This window comes from Olea europaea, chromosome 5, assembly GCF_002742605.1.
Source record: "Olea europaea var. sylvestris chromosome 5, O_europaea_v1, whole genome shotgun sequence".
Taxonomy (NCBI): domain Eukaryota; kingdom Viridiplantae; phylum Streptophyta; class Magnoliopsida; order Lamiales; family Oleaceae; genus Olea; species Olea europaea.
The window spans coordinates 1454426-1469302 of record NC_036241.1 but is presented as its reverse complement, the minus strand read 5'-3'; the positions used below and the strand labels follow the sequence as shown (position 1 = coordinate 1469302).

General features: G+C 30.4%; 1 protein-coding gene across 1 annotated transcript; it reads right to left on the bottom strand.

The window, feature by feature from the left end:
• Window positions 1-6188: 6188 nt before the first annotated feature.
• LOC111394910 (inhibitor of trypsin and hageman factor-like) lies at window positions 6189-6661 on the bottom strand. Its single transcript, XM_023020959.1, has 2 exons — window positions 6585-6661; window positions 6189-6393 (listed from the first exon to the last, which is right to left on the bottom strand). Exons 1-2 carry the CDS (start codon window positions 6643-6645, stop codon window positions 6194-6196), a joined length of 261 nt encoding a protein of 86 aa, XP_022876727.1. The 5' UTR covers window positions 6646-6661; the 3' UTR covers window positions 6189-6193.
• Window positions 6662-14877: the final 8216 nt, after the last annotated feature.

The window sequence follows — 14877 nt, the reverse complement described above, 5'->3', positions numbered from 1 at the left end:
GAAGAACAAGAAGTTCAAAGGGGACTGCTTCAACTGTGGTAAACCTGGACATCGTACAATTGACTGTCGCAAGCCTAAAAAGCAAAATGACCGTGCACATGTTGTTGAAACTGAAAATCTGTCTGAAGGTGTTCAAGAAATGCACCTATCTGCTGTATTATCTGAATGTAACAGTGTTGGAAATCCCAGAGAATGGTGGGTGGACACTGGTGCCACTCGCCACATTTGTGCTGAAAAGAATGTGTTTTCTGATTACAAAACTATCAATGGAGAACAACTGTTCATGGGAAATTCCTCAAGTTCAAAGGTTGAAGGTTATTTATTAGTCAAAAGTAAACATGCGTTGCACGTTGTTCTGAATTGCTTTATAAGTGTCGTAAAAATAATATTTGTACCTAAATTGAACAAGATGAATGAAGCTTCTACTTCTGCGTATATTGTTGATTCTTCTTGTTTATGGCATAAAAGATTAGGACACGCAAACTTTAAATCTGTTCGCAAATTAATGAAGTTAAATTTGCTACCTTCTCTGAGTTTCGATCCTAATCACAAATGTGAAACTTGTGTTGAGGCTAAATTAGCCAAAAGACCATTTCCTTCAGTTGATAGAAATACCTTACCTTTAGAATTAATTCACAGCGATATATGTGATTTGAAATTCGTACAAACTAAAGGTGGGAAAAAGTATTTCATCACTTTCTTTGACGATTGCACTCGGTACTGTTATGTTTATCTATTAAAAAGCAAAGACGAGGCTTTGGAAATGTTTAAACATTTTAAGAATGAAGTTGAAAATCAACTTAGCAAAACAATAAAAATTGTTCGAAGTGATAGAGGTGGAGAATATGGAGCGCCGTTTGAAGAATTTTGTTCTCAACAAGGCATCATTCATCAAACAACGGCTCCTTACTCACCTCAATCTAATGGTATTGCGGAACGAAAGAACCGTACACTTAAGGAAATGATGAATGCTATGTTGATTAGTTCTGGCCTACCACAGAATTTGTGGGGGGAGGCTATCCTCTCGGCAAATCACATTCTTAATAAAATACCACACAAAGTAAAGGATGAAACACCTTACGAGTTATGGAAAGGTCATAAACCTTCATATAAATACTTGAAAGTGTGGGGGTGTTTGGCAAAGGTAGAAGTGCCAAAACCTAAACAAATAAAAATAGGACCAAAGACTGTAGATTGCATATTTATTGGATATGCTCATAACAGTAGTGCATATCGCTTTCTTGTGCATAAATCCGAGATTACGGATATACATGAAGATACAATAATTGAATCAAGGAATGCAAGTTTCTTTGAAGATGTCTTTCCTCGTAAAGACAAAATTGATGTAAGTTCAATGAAAAGAACTTACGATACTGCAAATGATGATGAAAATGAAGAAGAACTCAGACGCAGTAAAAGGGATAGGAAGTCTACGTCCTTCGGTTCAGAATTTATAACGTACATGATCGAAAAGGAACCAAAGACATTCAGTGAAGCAATGTCAACACCAGAGACTCCCTTTTGGAAAGAAGCTATCAATAGTGAAATTGAATCGATAATGCAAAATCATGCTTGGGAGTTGGTTGATCTCCCACCTGGAAATAAACCTCTAGGTTGCAAGTGGATTTTCAAGAAAAAGTTAAAATCGGATGGATCTATTGATAAATACAAAGCTCGTTTGGTAGCAAAAGGATATAGACAAAAGGAAGGTCTTGATTTCTTTGACACTTACTCACCAGTAACGAGGATTACTTCGATAAGAATCCTTATTGCAATTGCTGTGCTACATAATCTCGAAATTCATCAAATGGATGTTAAAACAGCTTTTCTAAATGGTGAGTTAGAAGAAGAAATATACATGGAGCAACCTGAAGGATTTGTCGCTCATGGACAAGAGAAAAATGTTTGCAGACTCATTAAATCTTTATATGGACTAAAACAGGCGTCAAAGCAGTGGCACCAAAAGTTTGACAAAACAATGCTGTCAAATGGTTTTAAAATTAACGAGTGTGATAAATGTGTGTATAATAAGAGTACACCGACAGCACATGTCTTAGTATGTCTATATGTGGATGATATGCTAATTCTGGGTAGCAATCATGATATCATTGTCTCCACTAAGAAAATGCTAACAAAACATTTTGACATGAAGGACATGGGTGTAGCAGATGTAATTCTTGGAATTAAAATTTCTAAAACACCAGATGGCTTCGTTCTTTCACAATCTCATTATGTTGAGTCTGTACTAAAGAGATTTGGAGTCTTTGATGAAAGTCCAGTCAAAACTCCAGTAGACACAAGTCTACACTTAGCAAAAAATAGAAGTGAACCTGTACATCAATTAAGATATTCTCAGGTTATCGGAAGTCTGATGTACTTAATGAACTGCACACGTCCTGACATTGCATTCGCAGTTAATAAATTGAGTAGGTTCACATGTAATCCAAGCAATGATCACTGGAAGGCATTGAATAGGGTACTTCGATACTTAAAACATACCTTAAAATTTGGATTACATTATATGAGATATCCAGCAGTATTAGAAGGATATTGTGATGCAAATTGGATATCTGATATGAAAGATTCCAAATCCACAAGTGGTTATATATTTACACTTGGTGGTGCGGCAGTGTCTTGGAAATCCTCAAAGCAAACCTGCATAGCTCGATCAACAATGGAATCGGAGTTTATTGCATTAGTTTCAAGGAACCACCTGTAGCATAAGTTTTTCGACCTTCACAACTACATGTGAACATCACATATCTCATAACTCCATCTTCCTCTTTTTATGAATTCCTTTTTCGCACTGAAAAGCCTATGGTGTAAGCATATCTTTTGTAGAAGTAGAACATTTCCTTGTTATCACTAAATGTCATACCCACCTTAGGCACTGACGCCACATCTTCTCCTACATTTTTGTTGTCCAACATATTCAAATTCTTCTCAGCGTTCTCCTTATCACATTGTACCAACAAATCGGGATTCCCATCTTCCATAATTTCCTTTCCTGCCATAGAAATTATAATATATTTAGGATGAAGTTTTCCTTGCATGAATGAGAAGTAGAATATCGTCCAACTTTGTTTTTTTAAAATTTTCACTGTAAATTTTTCTAGTTAATTATAACCTTTTCGTTTAATGTCTCTTGTACATTCACATCAATAGGGCTATCACAAAACTAAAACCATGAAAGAAAACACTAGATGGCTGGTTGGTTCCACATGCTACACGAAAACCATAAACAATCCCATAAAAAATGCATTTATGAAAAGTATAAAAAGCAATCAATGCAACAAATAAACACTAAACCCATCAAAAATTGAAGAACAAATGCAATTCTGGAAAATATAAAAAGCAATCAATGCACAAAATACTTACTTTGGTCAAAAGATGCTAATAGATCTTCAGCCGTGACTTCGCACCTGCTTGACGAGAGGAGGAACGTCATTGTGCTTTAGCGACGACCGGAAATGACGACCAAAGATTTGCAAGTGAATGTGTTGTTGGAAATGGTGGTGGGTCTATTGGGTCAACTTTGATCACAATTTTAAGTGGGACCCGATGTTCGATGTATCGAGATTAATGTTCAATTAAATTCTACGTTCCGAGTAGATGAGTGTAGAATATTTAATTGTGAAAAACCATTTCAATATGAATGAGAAATTATGGTTGAAAGTTGGATAATAAATAAGAGGATAAATGGGAAAGAATTGGAAAAATGTTCCAATCCCACATAGGTTGCAAACACAACCTTGAACCACTTAATAAGCTTCAAGTTTGGAAATGGGTTTGGGCCCCAAGGGGTACCAATAGTCTTTGAAAGGGGGGAGTCTTAGACAATGTCTAGACTAGTCCAAAGGCCACACGCGCGCGCGCGCCGCCGCCGCCGTCCATCCGGCCGGGTCGGGTCGGGTTCGGGTGTGGGCCTGGGTTAAAATTAATTCAATTTTATTTATTTATTTTCGGTTTAAAAAAAAAAATTGAATTTAATTTTTTCCCTCCCTTTGACAGTTTACAAACCGACCCATCAGTTCGAAGAAACTGTGCATTAAGTGGCGTGAGGGAAACTGCCCAAAACCGTCAACTTTCTTCCTCTATTTGAATAGTCCTCATACAACACAAAGTATACACATGATTTCCTGCATACATACATTATACACCTCTTCTTCCTTGCATCAGTCTGCAGAGAGTATTTTCATTCTTTCTGGTTCGTTGTCTTGCAGTCGAAGTGCTGCTTCTGCAAGTGTGATCGTTGTATCTTGGGAGACGCTTTACCACATACCGTAAACACTGTGTGACGGGGTAAAAACGTCTTAAGGACAGAGAGTATAGTTCTCGCCTCGATCATCCCCTTTCCGAATTCTGGACTTCTTTCTTTTCATAATTTTTCGAACATAATTTTCTGCTTTACTGTTTCTGCAAATTATTTACTGCTTTACTGTTTCTGCAAATTATTTACTGCTTTACTGTTTCTGCAAATCATTCATGGAAAATCTGTTTCATACAAACTTTTAAAATTTTAACCAACAATTAGGACAATGATTGTTCCAAATCAATGGTTTTTTTTTTTTTTAATCAAATTCGCCAAAATGTTATCAAGAAATGCATTGCATTTGATGAATTTTTCCTCCAACTGGACCAAAAGACTCCTTGTGAGATCGGTTTTGAGTCTCTTAGTGGGGGGGAAAAATAAGTATAGAATCTTGATGAAAAGTGGTTGCAGTAAAGGAAAGAATAGAAGCCTGAATTGACATCAAGAATCTTGAAACGGACAACAGACCCGGACTCTCTGAGCTTGACCTCGAGGAAGGGAAACCTCGTACATCACCCTCCTTTCAACCCGAAAGGAACCCTGACTCATAAATAAAACGCTAAATGACGTAATTATTGCAATTTTGTTGGGCGTGTATTTATTTTTTTATATGATTTGTTGGAATTATTGCAATTCAGTTGAGTTTAGCTTCTAAGTGCTTCGTATGTTTCCTTCACTACGGAGGAACATTCTTGTTGCCTATTACCTGTCCGGGATTTTGTTTCTCGGGAAAAATTGTTTTGTACATTGAATTTTGTTGTCGTTGTTTCACAATTTGGAATTGGTTGTCATATTTGTGAATTTAGTTGTCTACTGTACTTTTCAAATTCTTTCATGGTGGTGGACTGGTGGTGGGAGAGGAAAGCGAAAGAAAGAGATTTTTTTCAAATAAATAATTTATTTGAGACTCATTTGTACTTTTCTAAAAAATTTGAGAGCTTGATTGTAATTAGTTCTTTCGTTCTTCTTTTCTTCTTGTTTTATTAAATGATGGTATATTTGTCATTTCACAACATTTTTATTAAGAAATTGGATGAAAATGATAACTTTCGTAATGAAAAATGAAAATAGGAGTAAATATGCAAGAAAATGAAACGTAGTGACGTTTTTCACAAAGAACTCCAAACATATGGACGTTTAGTGCTAATAACCCTTGCGATAAAATATGTTATTTTGTCACTAGAATAATTCAAAATGTTACACATACTTACCAAAGTTGAGGGGTAGAAAATGAAAATTTCCCTTTGCTTTTTACAAGGAATCAGATGAGGCATGGCATATATTTGTACCATAGAAGAATGAATTACCTATGAAGAGTGCTTCAATTTTTATTTTTTGGTTTAGAACTTAATGGCTTCATATAGACTCAATTTTTATTTTTATTTTTATCCCTAATAAGAATAATCTTAATTTTCTCATGTAAAGTATACATATTATTCAAGTCATACATACATAAATCGTTTAATAGCTTTGTACATGTAAAAATGCATAGATACATAAATGACAATGTATATTAGTTATCGCTAAATTCAACCTTGATATTGAATATACTTAAATGTATCACTTATCAATCCAGACATTATAACTTTTTTAGTTTCCCTTTTTTCTTTAGTGTCGATATAATATGACACAAATAATAATAATAATAATAATAATAATAATAATAATAATAATAATAATAATAATAATAATAAATTAACATTATTTGAAATCAGCCTTAACTCCTATTTGATTAGCAGAATGACCAAGTGTGGAATTGCAATACACATGTATCCAATAATTTTCATTTTTATTAACCAAAAGAAAGGAAATATCTTTATTCCATAGTCTTATTGACGGGTCTTAGTTTTTATTGATAAACAGTTCCACTTTCTATATCTTTTAGCCAACCATTGGCACAGGAAGTATTACTTTTCCTTGCTTATTTACGAAAATCCAAACTCGATTACAACAAAAATTATCAATTACATAATTGCCGTCAGGAACAATCACACCAGTCACCAACGGATTGTCTTTCTCAATGATTCTCTTGGCTTTTTCTCCATCCATACCGAGGGTGTTAGGCCACCTGTATTTATACCCTGTGTAGAATTATTTTAACAATTTAAAAATGAACTATATTAAATTATAAAAAAAAATGCTGAATATTAGGAAAAAAAACATAGTCCTTGTGTTAAAATTTGAATTATTTGCAAATTTAAGCATTGTCTGAAAATTGTATTACACATATATTTTATATTAATATACATGAATTAATCGGACACGAACTTACCTGGAGTACAGCACGCACGGTCAGTGCATGATCCGTTCGCACATGGTGGATAAGGATTCATTATTTCTATTCTTCGAAATCAGTTTTTACTTTGTGGTTATGGGTAGTGCCTATCTGCATCTTTTTATAATACTTTTCCTGTAATAATCTGTAGATTTTTTGTAATGGTGGATGCTTTAAATATTGAAGTATTTTCCAAATTCAAATATGATTCAATATTGATTTATTCTTTTATTACATATGAATTATATGAATAAATTTTAGATTCTCTATATACCTAATTGTAATTAAATCTTCACATCTCAAATTATTGAATTCTTGTAATAGCAGTAAGTGTGAGGCCCCTCAATACCAGAATAAGAATTCAATTAATTAACTAATTCCAAATTATTTCCAAAACAATTATTTATGGAATCTGGAAAAGAAATTGGAATAATAATTGATTTTGTTTCAAATGAAAATCCAAATGGAAAAAATCGATAGTAAAAGCTATCCCAAGAGTGCTAAGCTAGTAGGATTTCCTACGCCTTTAATATGTTTATTACGTACATTTAACGGGATGGGTATTGACTAATTTTGTAATTGTTCAGTTGGATAATTGAAACTTCACAAATTCGCGACAAATAATAAAGTAGTGAAAAAAGTATATTGAAATTTTTAACACTACTTTTATCCGAACAATCAATTAAAAGTGATTTTGTAAAGGTAGAATTGATAATAAGCTAAAGTGGTGAATAAAGTGTATTGTCATTTTTTTCTTGTTTAGAACTTAATGGCTCACTATAGACTCAATTTTTATTTTTATTTTTTCACATTTTCACCATGGAACATGTAATAAGAATAATTTTAATTTTCTCACATAAAGTGAAAATATTAATCAAGTCATACATACGTAAATCATTTAACATCTTTATACATGTAAAAATGTGTAGACATATAAATGTCATAACATATTAGTTATCACGAAATTAAACCTTGTATTACTTGTCAATCCATACATTATAATTTTGTGTTTCCCTTTATGCTTCAGTGTTGATATAATATGGCACACATAATTATAAAATTTACTTTATTTGAAATACACATATATCCAACAAATTTTTATTTTTTATTTTTTTCAAGTAATACTCGGTAGATTTTTTGAAAAGGTGGATGCTTTAAATATTGAAGTATTTTCCAAATCCAAATATGATGCGATGTTGATTTATTCTCATATTACAGATGAATTTTATGAATAGTTTTTAGATTCTCTCTCTATGTAATTCTAATTAAAGCTTCACATCTCCAATAAGTGTGAGGCCCCCCAATACCAGAATAAGAATTCAATTAATTAACTAATTCCAAATTATTTTCAAAACGATTATTTATGGAATCTGGGAAAAGAATTTGGGATAATAATTGATTTTGTTTCAAATGAAAATCCAAATGGAAAAAAACGATTGTAAGGATTTCCTATGCCTTTCGCAAGTTTATTATGTACATTTAATGGGATGGGTAGTGATTAAGCCCGTGTTTGAGCCATATTATTGTAAAAAATGAGAATGAAAAATATAGTCGTTATGAGCCTCACACAAGAGATAAAAAATAAAATATAGTGATTTGATGTGATTTAATAACGGTTATATTTTTCATTTTAATGAGGAAATAATGAGACTCAAACAGGGCATAATTTTGTAATTGTTCAGTTGGAAAATTGACACTTCACAAATTTGCAACAAATATTATAGTAGTGAATAATGTGTATTGAAATTGTCAGCATTACTTTTATCGAAAAACCAGTAAAAGTGTTTTTGTAAAGCTAGAACTGATAATTAGCTAAAGTAGTGAATAAGGTGTATTGATTTTCTATTTTATTATTATTATTAGTTTTTTGGTTTAGAATTTAGTGGCTCAATATAGACTCAATTTTTATTTTTATGTTTACTTGTTTTCACCACGGAACGTGTAATAAGAATAATTTAAATTTTCTCATGTAAAGTGGACATATTATTCATGTCGTGCATAAGTAAATCGTTTAATAGCTTTGTACATGTAAAACACATAGATACATAAATGACAATGTATATTAGCTCTCACTAAATTAAACCTTGATACTAAATATACATAAATGTATTACTAATCAATCCATACATTATAATTTTTAGTTTCCTTTTTTTCTGTAGTGTTGATATAATTATGCACACTTAATTAAAAAATTTACCTTATTTTGAAATCAGCCTTAACTCCTATTTAATTAGCAGAATGACCAAGTGCGGAATTGTAATACACGTATCCAACAATTTTCATTTTATTAAACGAAAGAAAGGGAAAATCTTTATTCCATAGTAAAGGGAAAATCTTTATTCCATAGTCTTATCGACCATTCTTGGTTTTTATTGAGAAATAGTTCCACTTTCTGTATCTTTTTGCCAACCATTGGCACAGGAGCTTTTACTTTTCCATGCTAATCTACAAATATCTAAAATCGATTACAACAAAAATTTTCAGTTACATAACTGCCATCAGGAACAATCATAGCAGTTACCAATGAATTGTCTTTTAGATTCTCTTGGCTTGTTCTCAAGGGTGGATCCACAAAATGATGTTGGAATGGACTAAAATTTAAAAAAACTCGAAAGAATTTGAACAACAAGAAGCTAAACACATGATATTCACAGCAAAGAATGTATGACACTTAATGAAAAAAAAGAAGTCTAAATATCTCACTCTAAGATGTCCCATTAGATCTTTTTATCTTTTCTTACTGAATAGAAAATCGACCCTCGCCTTAAAAAATATAAACTAATTGATCCATGATCGAAATAAGCAAAGAATACATATTCACCAATGAAAAACATAGAAATTATTTAATGGATATTGTTCTGTAACTTTGACAATCAATCTTTTCAAACAACCGAAAGCTTTGGTCTAAACACATAGCCAATGATATAAAAATGTATGTTAAGTGAGAAAAATCAACTAAGAGGGTCCAAAGAAATTAGATTTAATTCATGTCAATGTTTGGCTCAGTTTCAACAATATATTTATATACAGATTAATATATAAATAAATAAATAAATTTTAACAAATATTCCTATCATTGACAAGATCAAATTTAGAGTAAGTTATTTATTTTTATCATATCATATCTTTACCTTTCATAAGTATAATAATTCGACAACACGGTAAATGGAATAAAACAATCGTAGCTCATTGTCCTACCTTAAATCTTTGAAAATCTTAATTACACGATCCAAATCTTTCTCAAATTAATTCGTTGAATGAATGGATGTGAGTATGTTGGATAATAGTATTAAATGTATGAAATTGGCTTCTTGATTCCCACAACTTCTCTCTTGTGTATGTATATATTTTTTTGTGTGTTTTCTGCGTCCAACTGACACCTATATATATCTACACCCTTATAACCAAGTCTAATAGAGTTTGTTAGTGTTCAGAAGTGGGAGTCGTGCACCACAAGAAAAATGATAAGAATTGGGTAAACAAAGAGTTTCCAATTGAAAGTGGGACATGTGAATTCTGAACACTAACAAACTCTATTAGACTAGGTTATAAGGGTGTAGATATATATATATATATATATATATACATATACATATATGTATACATATGTATATATCTATATACATATATATATACATATACATATACATATACATAGATGTATATATATTTATACATATATGTGTGTATATATATATACATATATATACATCTATGTATATGTATATGTATATGTATATGTATATATATATGTATACATATATATACATATGTATACATATATGTGCACATACACAAATGGGTAAGACCATTAAAATTAAAAAACATAGATTTTATTATTGGGTTAAGTTTTTTATTAAAAGATAATGATAGTATAACAATTACTAAAGATTTTGTACATTTACAAAAACATACATTATTCACATCAACACAAACTAATCAATTTATATCATAGTGCATAGAGAAGCGTGATAGCAGTAAAAATCAAGAAAAGAAATGTCCCTGTGAAAAAGAAAGAGAATGTCAGTTGATAGAAAGCAATACAGAAGACGAATATGAAATAGATCTAGAGAAAATAGAAATAATAGACTTTGAATTTTTAGACAATGAAAAAATATCTAATAAAATAGTTACAGAACAAGAAATAGATAGTTTAATATCAAAATTAAAAAAAATAGAAATAATAGGATAAAATGTATTAAAATATTGGGAAAAAGACAGAATAATGTGTGAATTAAAGATAAAAAACCCAGAATACATAATAAAGACAAAAAATATAGAATCTACAAATAAAGATATTAAAGACTTTAAAATGCATATAGAAGAACTTACAAAATTAGGAGTAATAAGAAAATCAGACAGTCCTCATAGATCAGCAGCTTTTATATCAAGAAAACATTCAGAAATTATTAGAGGAAAGAGTATAATGGTAATAAATTATAAAAGATTAAATGATAATACAATAGATGATGCATATAATATACCAGACAAAACAGTTTTAATAAATAAAATTCAAGATTGTAAGATTTTTAGCAAGTTTGATTTAAAGTCAGGATTTTGGCAGATCAAAATGCATCTAGATAGTATAAAATGGATAGCATTTACATGTCCAGAAGGTCATTTTGAATGCTTAGTTATGCCATTTAGAATTAAGAATGCACCAAGTATTTTTCAAAGAAAAATGCAAAATATTTTTAATAAGCATAATAAATTTGTAGTAGTATATATAAATGATATTCTTATATTTAGTAAAAACAGAAGAGAGTATAGATGTCATTTACAGATAGTTTTTTTCAGAATTTATCAGCATGGATTAATTATAAGTAAAAAGAAAATGATTTTATTTAAACAATATATAGATTTCTTAGGAGTAAATATAGGAGAAGGAAAAATTAAATTACAACCACATATAGCTCAAAAAGCTTTAGAATTTTCAGATAAATTAGAATACTTAAAACAAATTCAGAAGTTTTTAGGATTGGTTAATTATGCTAGATCATTTATAAAAGATTTAGGAAAAATTACAGAACCTTTATATGCAAAAACTTCACCAATAGGACAAAGATATTTTAATCAAGAAGATGTAAAATTAGTACAAGAAATAAAAAAATATGATAAAAAATTTACCAGAATTAACTATGTCATTAGATACAGATTATTTAATTATTGAGACAGATGGAAGTTTATGAGGATGGGGTGTAGTTTTACTTTGTAAACCAAACAATATTATGATAAAAGATTAGAAAGAATATGTAGATATAATAGTGGAAATTATAGAGAAAAAGGAAATATGAGTAGTATAGATGCAGAATTACTTGTTGTAAATTATGCTTTAGATAGTTTTGAATTTTTTAGTATTTCTAAAAAAGAAATAATTATTAGAACAGATTGCATTGCAATAGTTTCCTTTTATAATAAACTTAAGTTAGACTTCAAGAAAGTAGTAGGAGAAGATGACTTAATTTTATAGATAGGATTACTAATATAGGAATTAATGTAGAATTTGAATATATAAAAGGTAGTGATATCAAAGCAGCAGATATTTTAAGTAGAATGATAGAAAATAAAGATTATTTTGAAATTAATTATTATAATATTGGCAGATGTCCAGACCACCTCCAAGATCAGGAATTCCTCCAGGAAATTCTTTTGCATCAAATGCATTGATAAAGACTTCATCTAGTCAAAACAAACCATTTTACCAATAACGTATGAGATTTGGTAATCAAGAATTGATAAGTTTTCCTAGTATTAACATTTCTTATAAAATTTTACAACATATTTCTTTAAATAAAGAAGAAAGATGTTTGTTAGATAATCTATGGATATCTTATAATAAGAATCCAAAAGACCAAAAGTATTTTCTTGCATGTTTAAATGCACTTTCAGAACATTTTAATTAGAACAAGAATAAGTTTAAATTTTATGTAGTAGCCAAGGGCAAAAACCCTGGTGTTTTTCATTCATGGTTAGAAGTAATAGATTGCATAAAAAATTTTAAAGATCCTCTTTACAAAGGTTTTCATAATTTTCAAGAAGCTTTAGACTCAGCCAGACAGATGATTGGGATTAACTTCTATGTTTCCCCTTCACTCAGAAATTATTCAGAACCTCCTCTTGATTTCTCACCAAGCAAAGACAAAAATATTTTCTGTAGTCATTGTGAATGCATGCAAAAAAAAATTTAGAATAGTTAATGAATCCAACCAGACTCTCATGACACAAAGATCTTCACTACAAAGAAAGATTACAGAACTTGAAAAAGAGATAATTGGGCTAAAGCTCAATTTATCAGAGGTACTATTGAGCCCAAGAAATCAATAGCTAGTCTAGTTCAAACGATAACTGGTAAAGACTTATCAAACCTATTAAACACTGTGGACTTGCCAAAAGCCCAACAGACTCAGAGGACTGTTGATTCCTCTACTAGATTTGTAAATCAGACACAGCAGACTGATAAATCTGTTACAAACAAAAATAAAGAAAATTGGGATTTATTGGGCTAGCCCAGTGGAAAATTTGATTATTATGTCAAATATAGTCCGCCAGAATATTATCTTGATAATCCAAGTCCATCTCAGACCCAAAAAATTCCTTCTAGCCAAGATAAGGGTAAGACAATTGTTCAAGATAGTCAAGATCCAAAATTATTTCAAGATGCCCAAGATCCAAATGAAGATGTTGTTTCTTTAGAAAAGATTTTCTCTCAGATTGAAAAATTTCAAAAACAGTTCAAAAAAGACGAAGGAACTTCATCTAGAAGAAAGAAAAAGATTCAAATAAAGAAGAAGAAAAATGATGAAAAATTAAAAGAACATATTAAATAAGCAGTTAAACAAGTCTTTGAGACAATCTTTGAAAAGAAAAATGAAGACGAAAAAGAGATTCCAGAAATTCCACAAAGAGAAAATAATGAAGAAGACGAATCTCAGCCAGATAATGGAGAAGCAGAAAATGTAGGGTTCAATAATTCAGATAATAGAATGTCATTTTCACCTACAGCAGAACAAAATATTATTAATGCAATGGAAGGATAAGATTGCCGACGCAAGAAGCCAAAGAACTAAAAGTAGATAGATGCTCCAACAGATGCAAGAAGACAAATGAATTTTAAAAAAAAAGATGCTTCAACAAGACATAAAGAGAAAAGAAATAAGATTCCCCAACATAGTGGAAGACTTTAATAAAAGAAAGATTCCCACTAATGTTATTGATTGGCCAGAAGCTTCTCGATGAAGTGAGTGCCTTTCCCACTAAGGGTAACACAGACTTTTTGCTCTCAAGAATTTCTCTATATAAGGAGTACGTTTCATTTGGTTAAGGCAGAAGTTTACAATCTGTGTAATCACTGCTATCCAAAAAGCCCTTTGAAACCTCCTTACAAAAAAATTCTTAATCCAAAATCATTGTATAGCTAAAGCTCTTGTGAATATTTTAATGTATTCTTGTTTTCCTAATCTATTATTTTAGAACTTTAGAGACTTCCCGAAATGGAAATCCTTAGTTGTAAATCTTTTAAGATGAATTTATAAATCCCTGTTAAATATTTAATGCTTTTATGTTTTAATGTTTTATGCATGTATGGTTATGTAAATACATAGTAAATCATTTCATCCTATGCATATAATAAAAGCATAACTTGATTTCTAGAAGTCATACTATTTTTAGATTAATCTTGAGTGACCTAGATAATTGAAAACTGTTGGCCGGAGTGAGCCTTTTGATGTTTTCTAAAGATGCTGGAGAAAAGGAATAAATTAATCTAAGAATTTTATAAGGGAGTGCCACGGGTAACCTTATAAAAAGAAATCAGATTCAAATTTATATGTCATAGGTGGTGAAAATTTAAATGAAAAAAAAAAGGGATTTATACATGATTCTAAGAAAAGATTTATAGAAGACTAAGGAGAGTACTGAGTAGGATTAAAGTTATTAAAAGTTAAAAAGTTATAAAATAGCAGCAAACAGAACAGCAGCAAACAAACAAAACAGCCCCCCTCCTTTTGGTGTCAGAGCAAAAAGGGAGTAGAAACTGAGACACAAAAAGTTGATGATTTTAGAAATTGTTGAAATTTATAAAAACAGACTAAGATATCAGATAAAATATAGTTCTAATATAGAAGGCTATATAGAAGAAGATAATATAGTTGGAACATATAGTAAAGACATAAAAGAAGTATTAGAAATTTTTAGAGTAATTAAAAATTACCTTTAGAAATAAAAGAAAAAATATTTAAAAAGATATTATTTGAAGAATATAAGCATATATATATATATATATATATATATA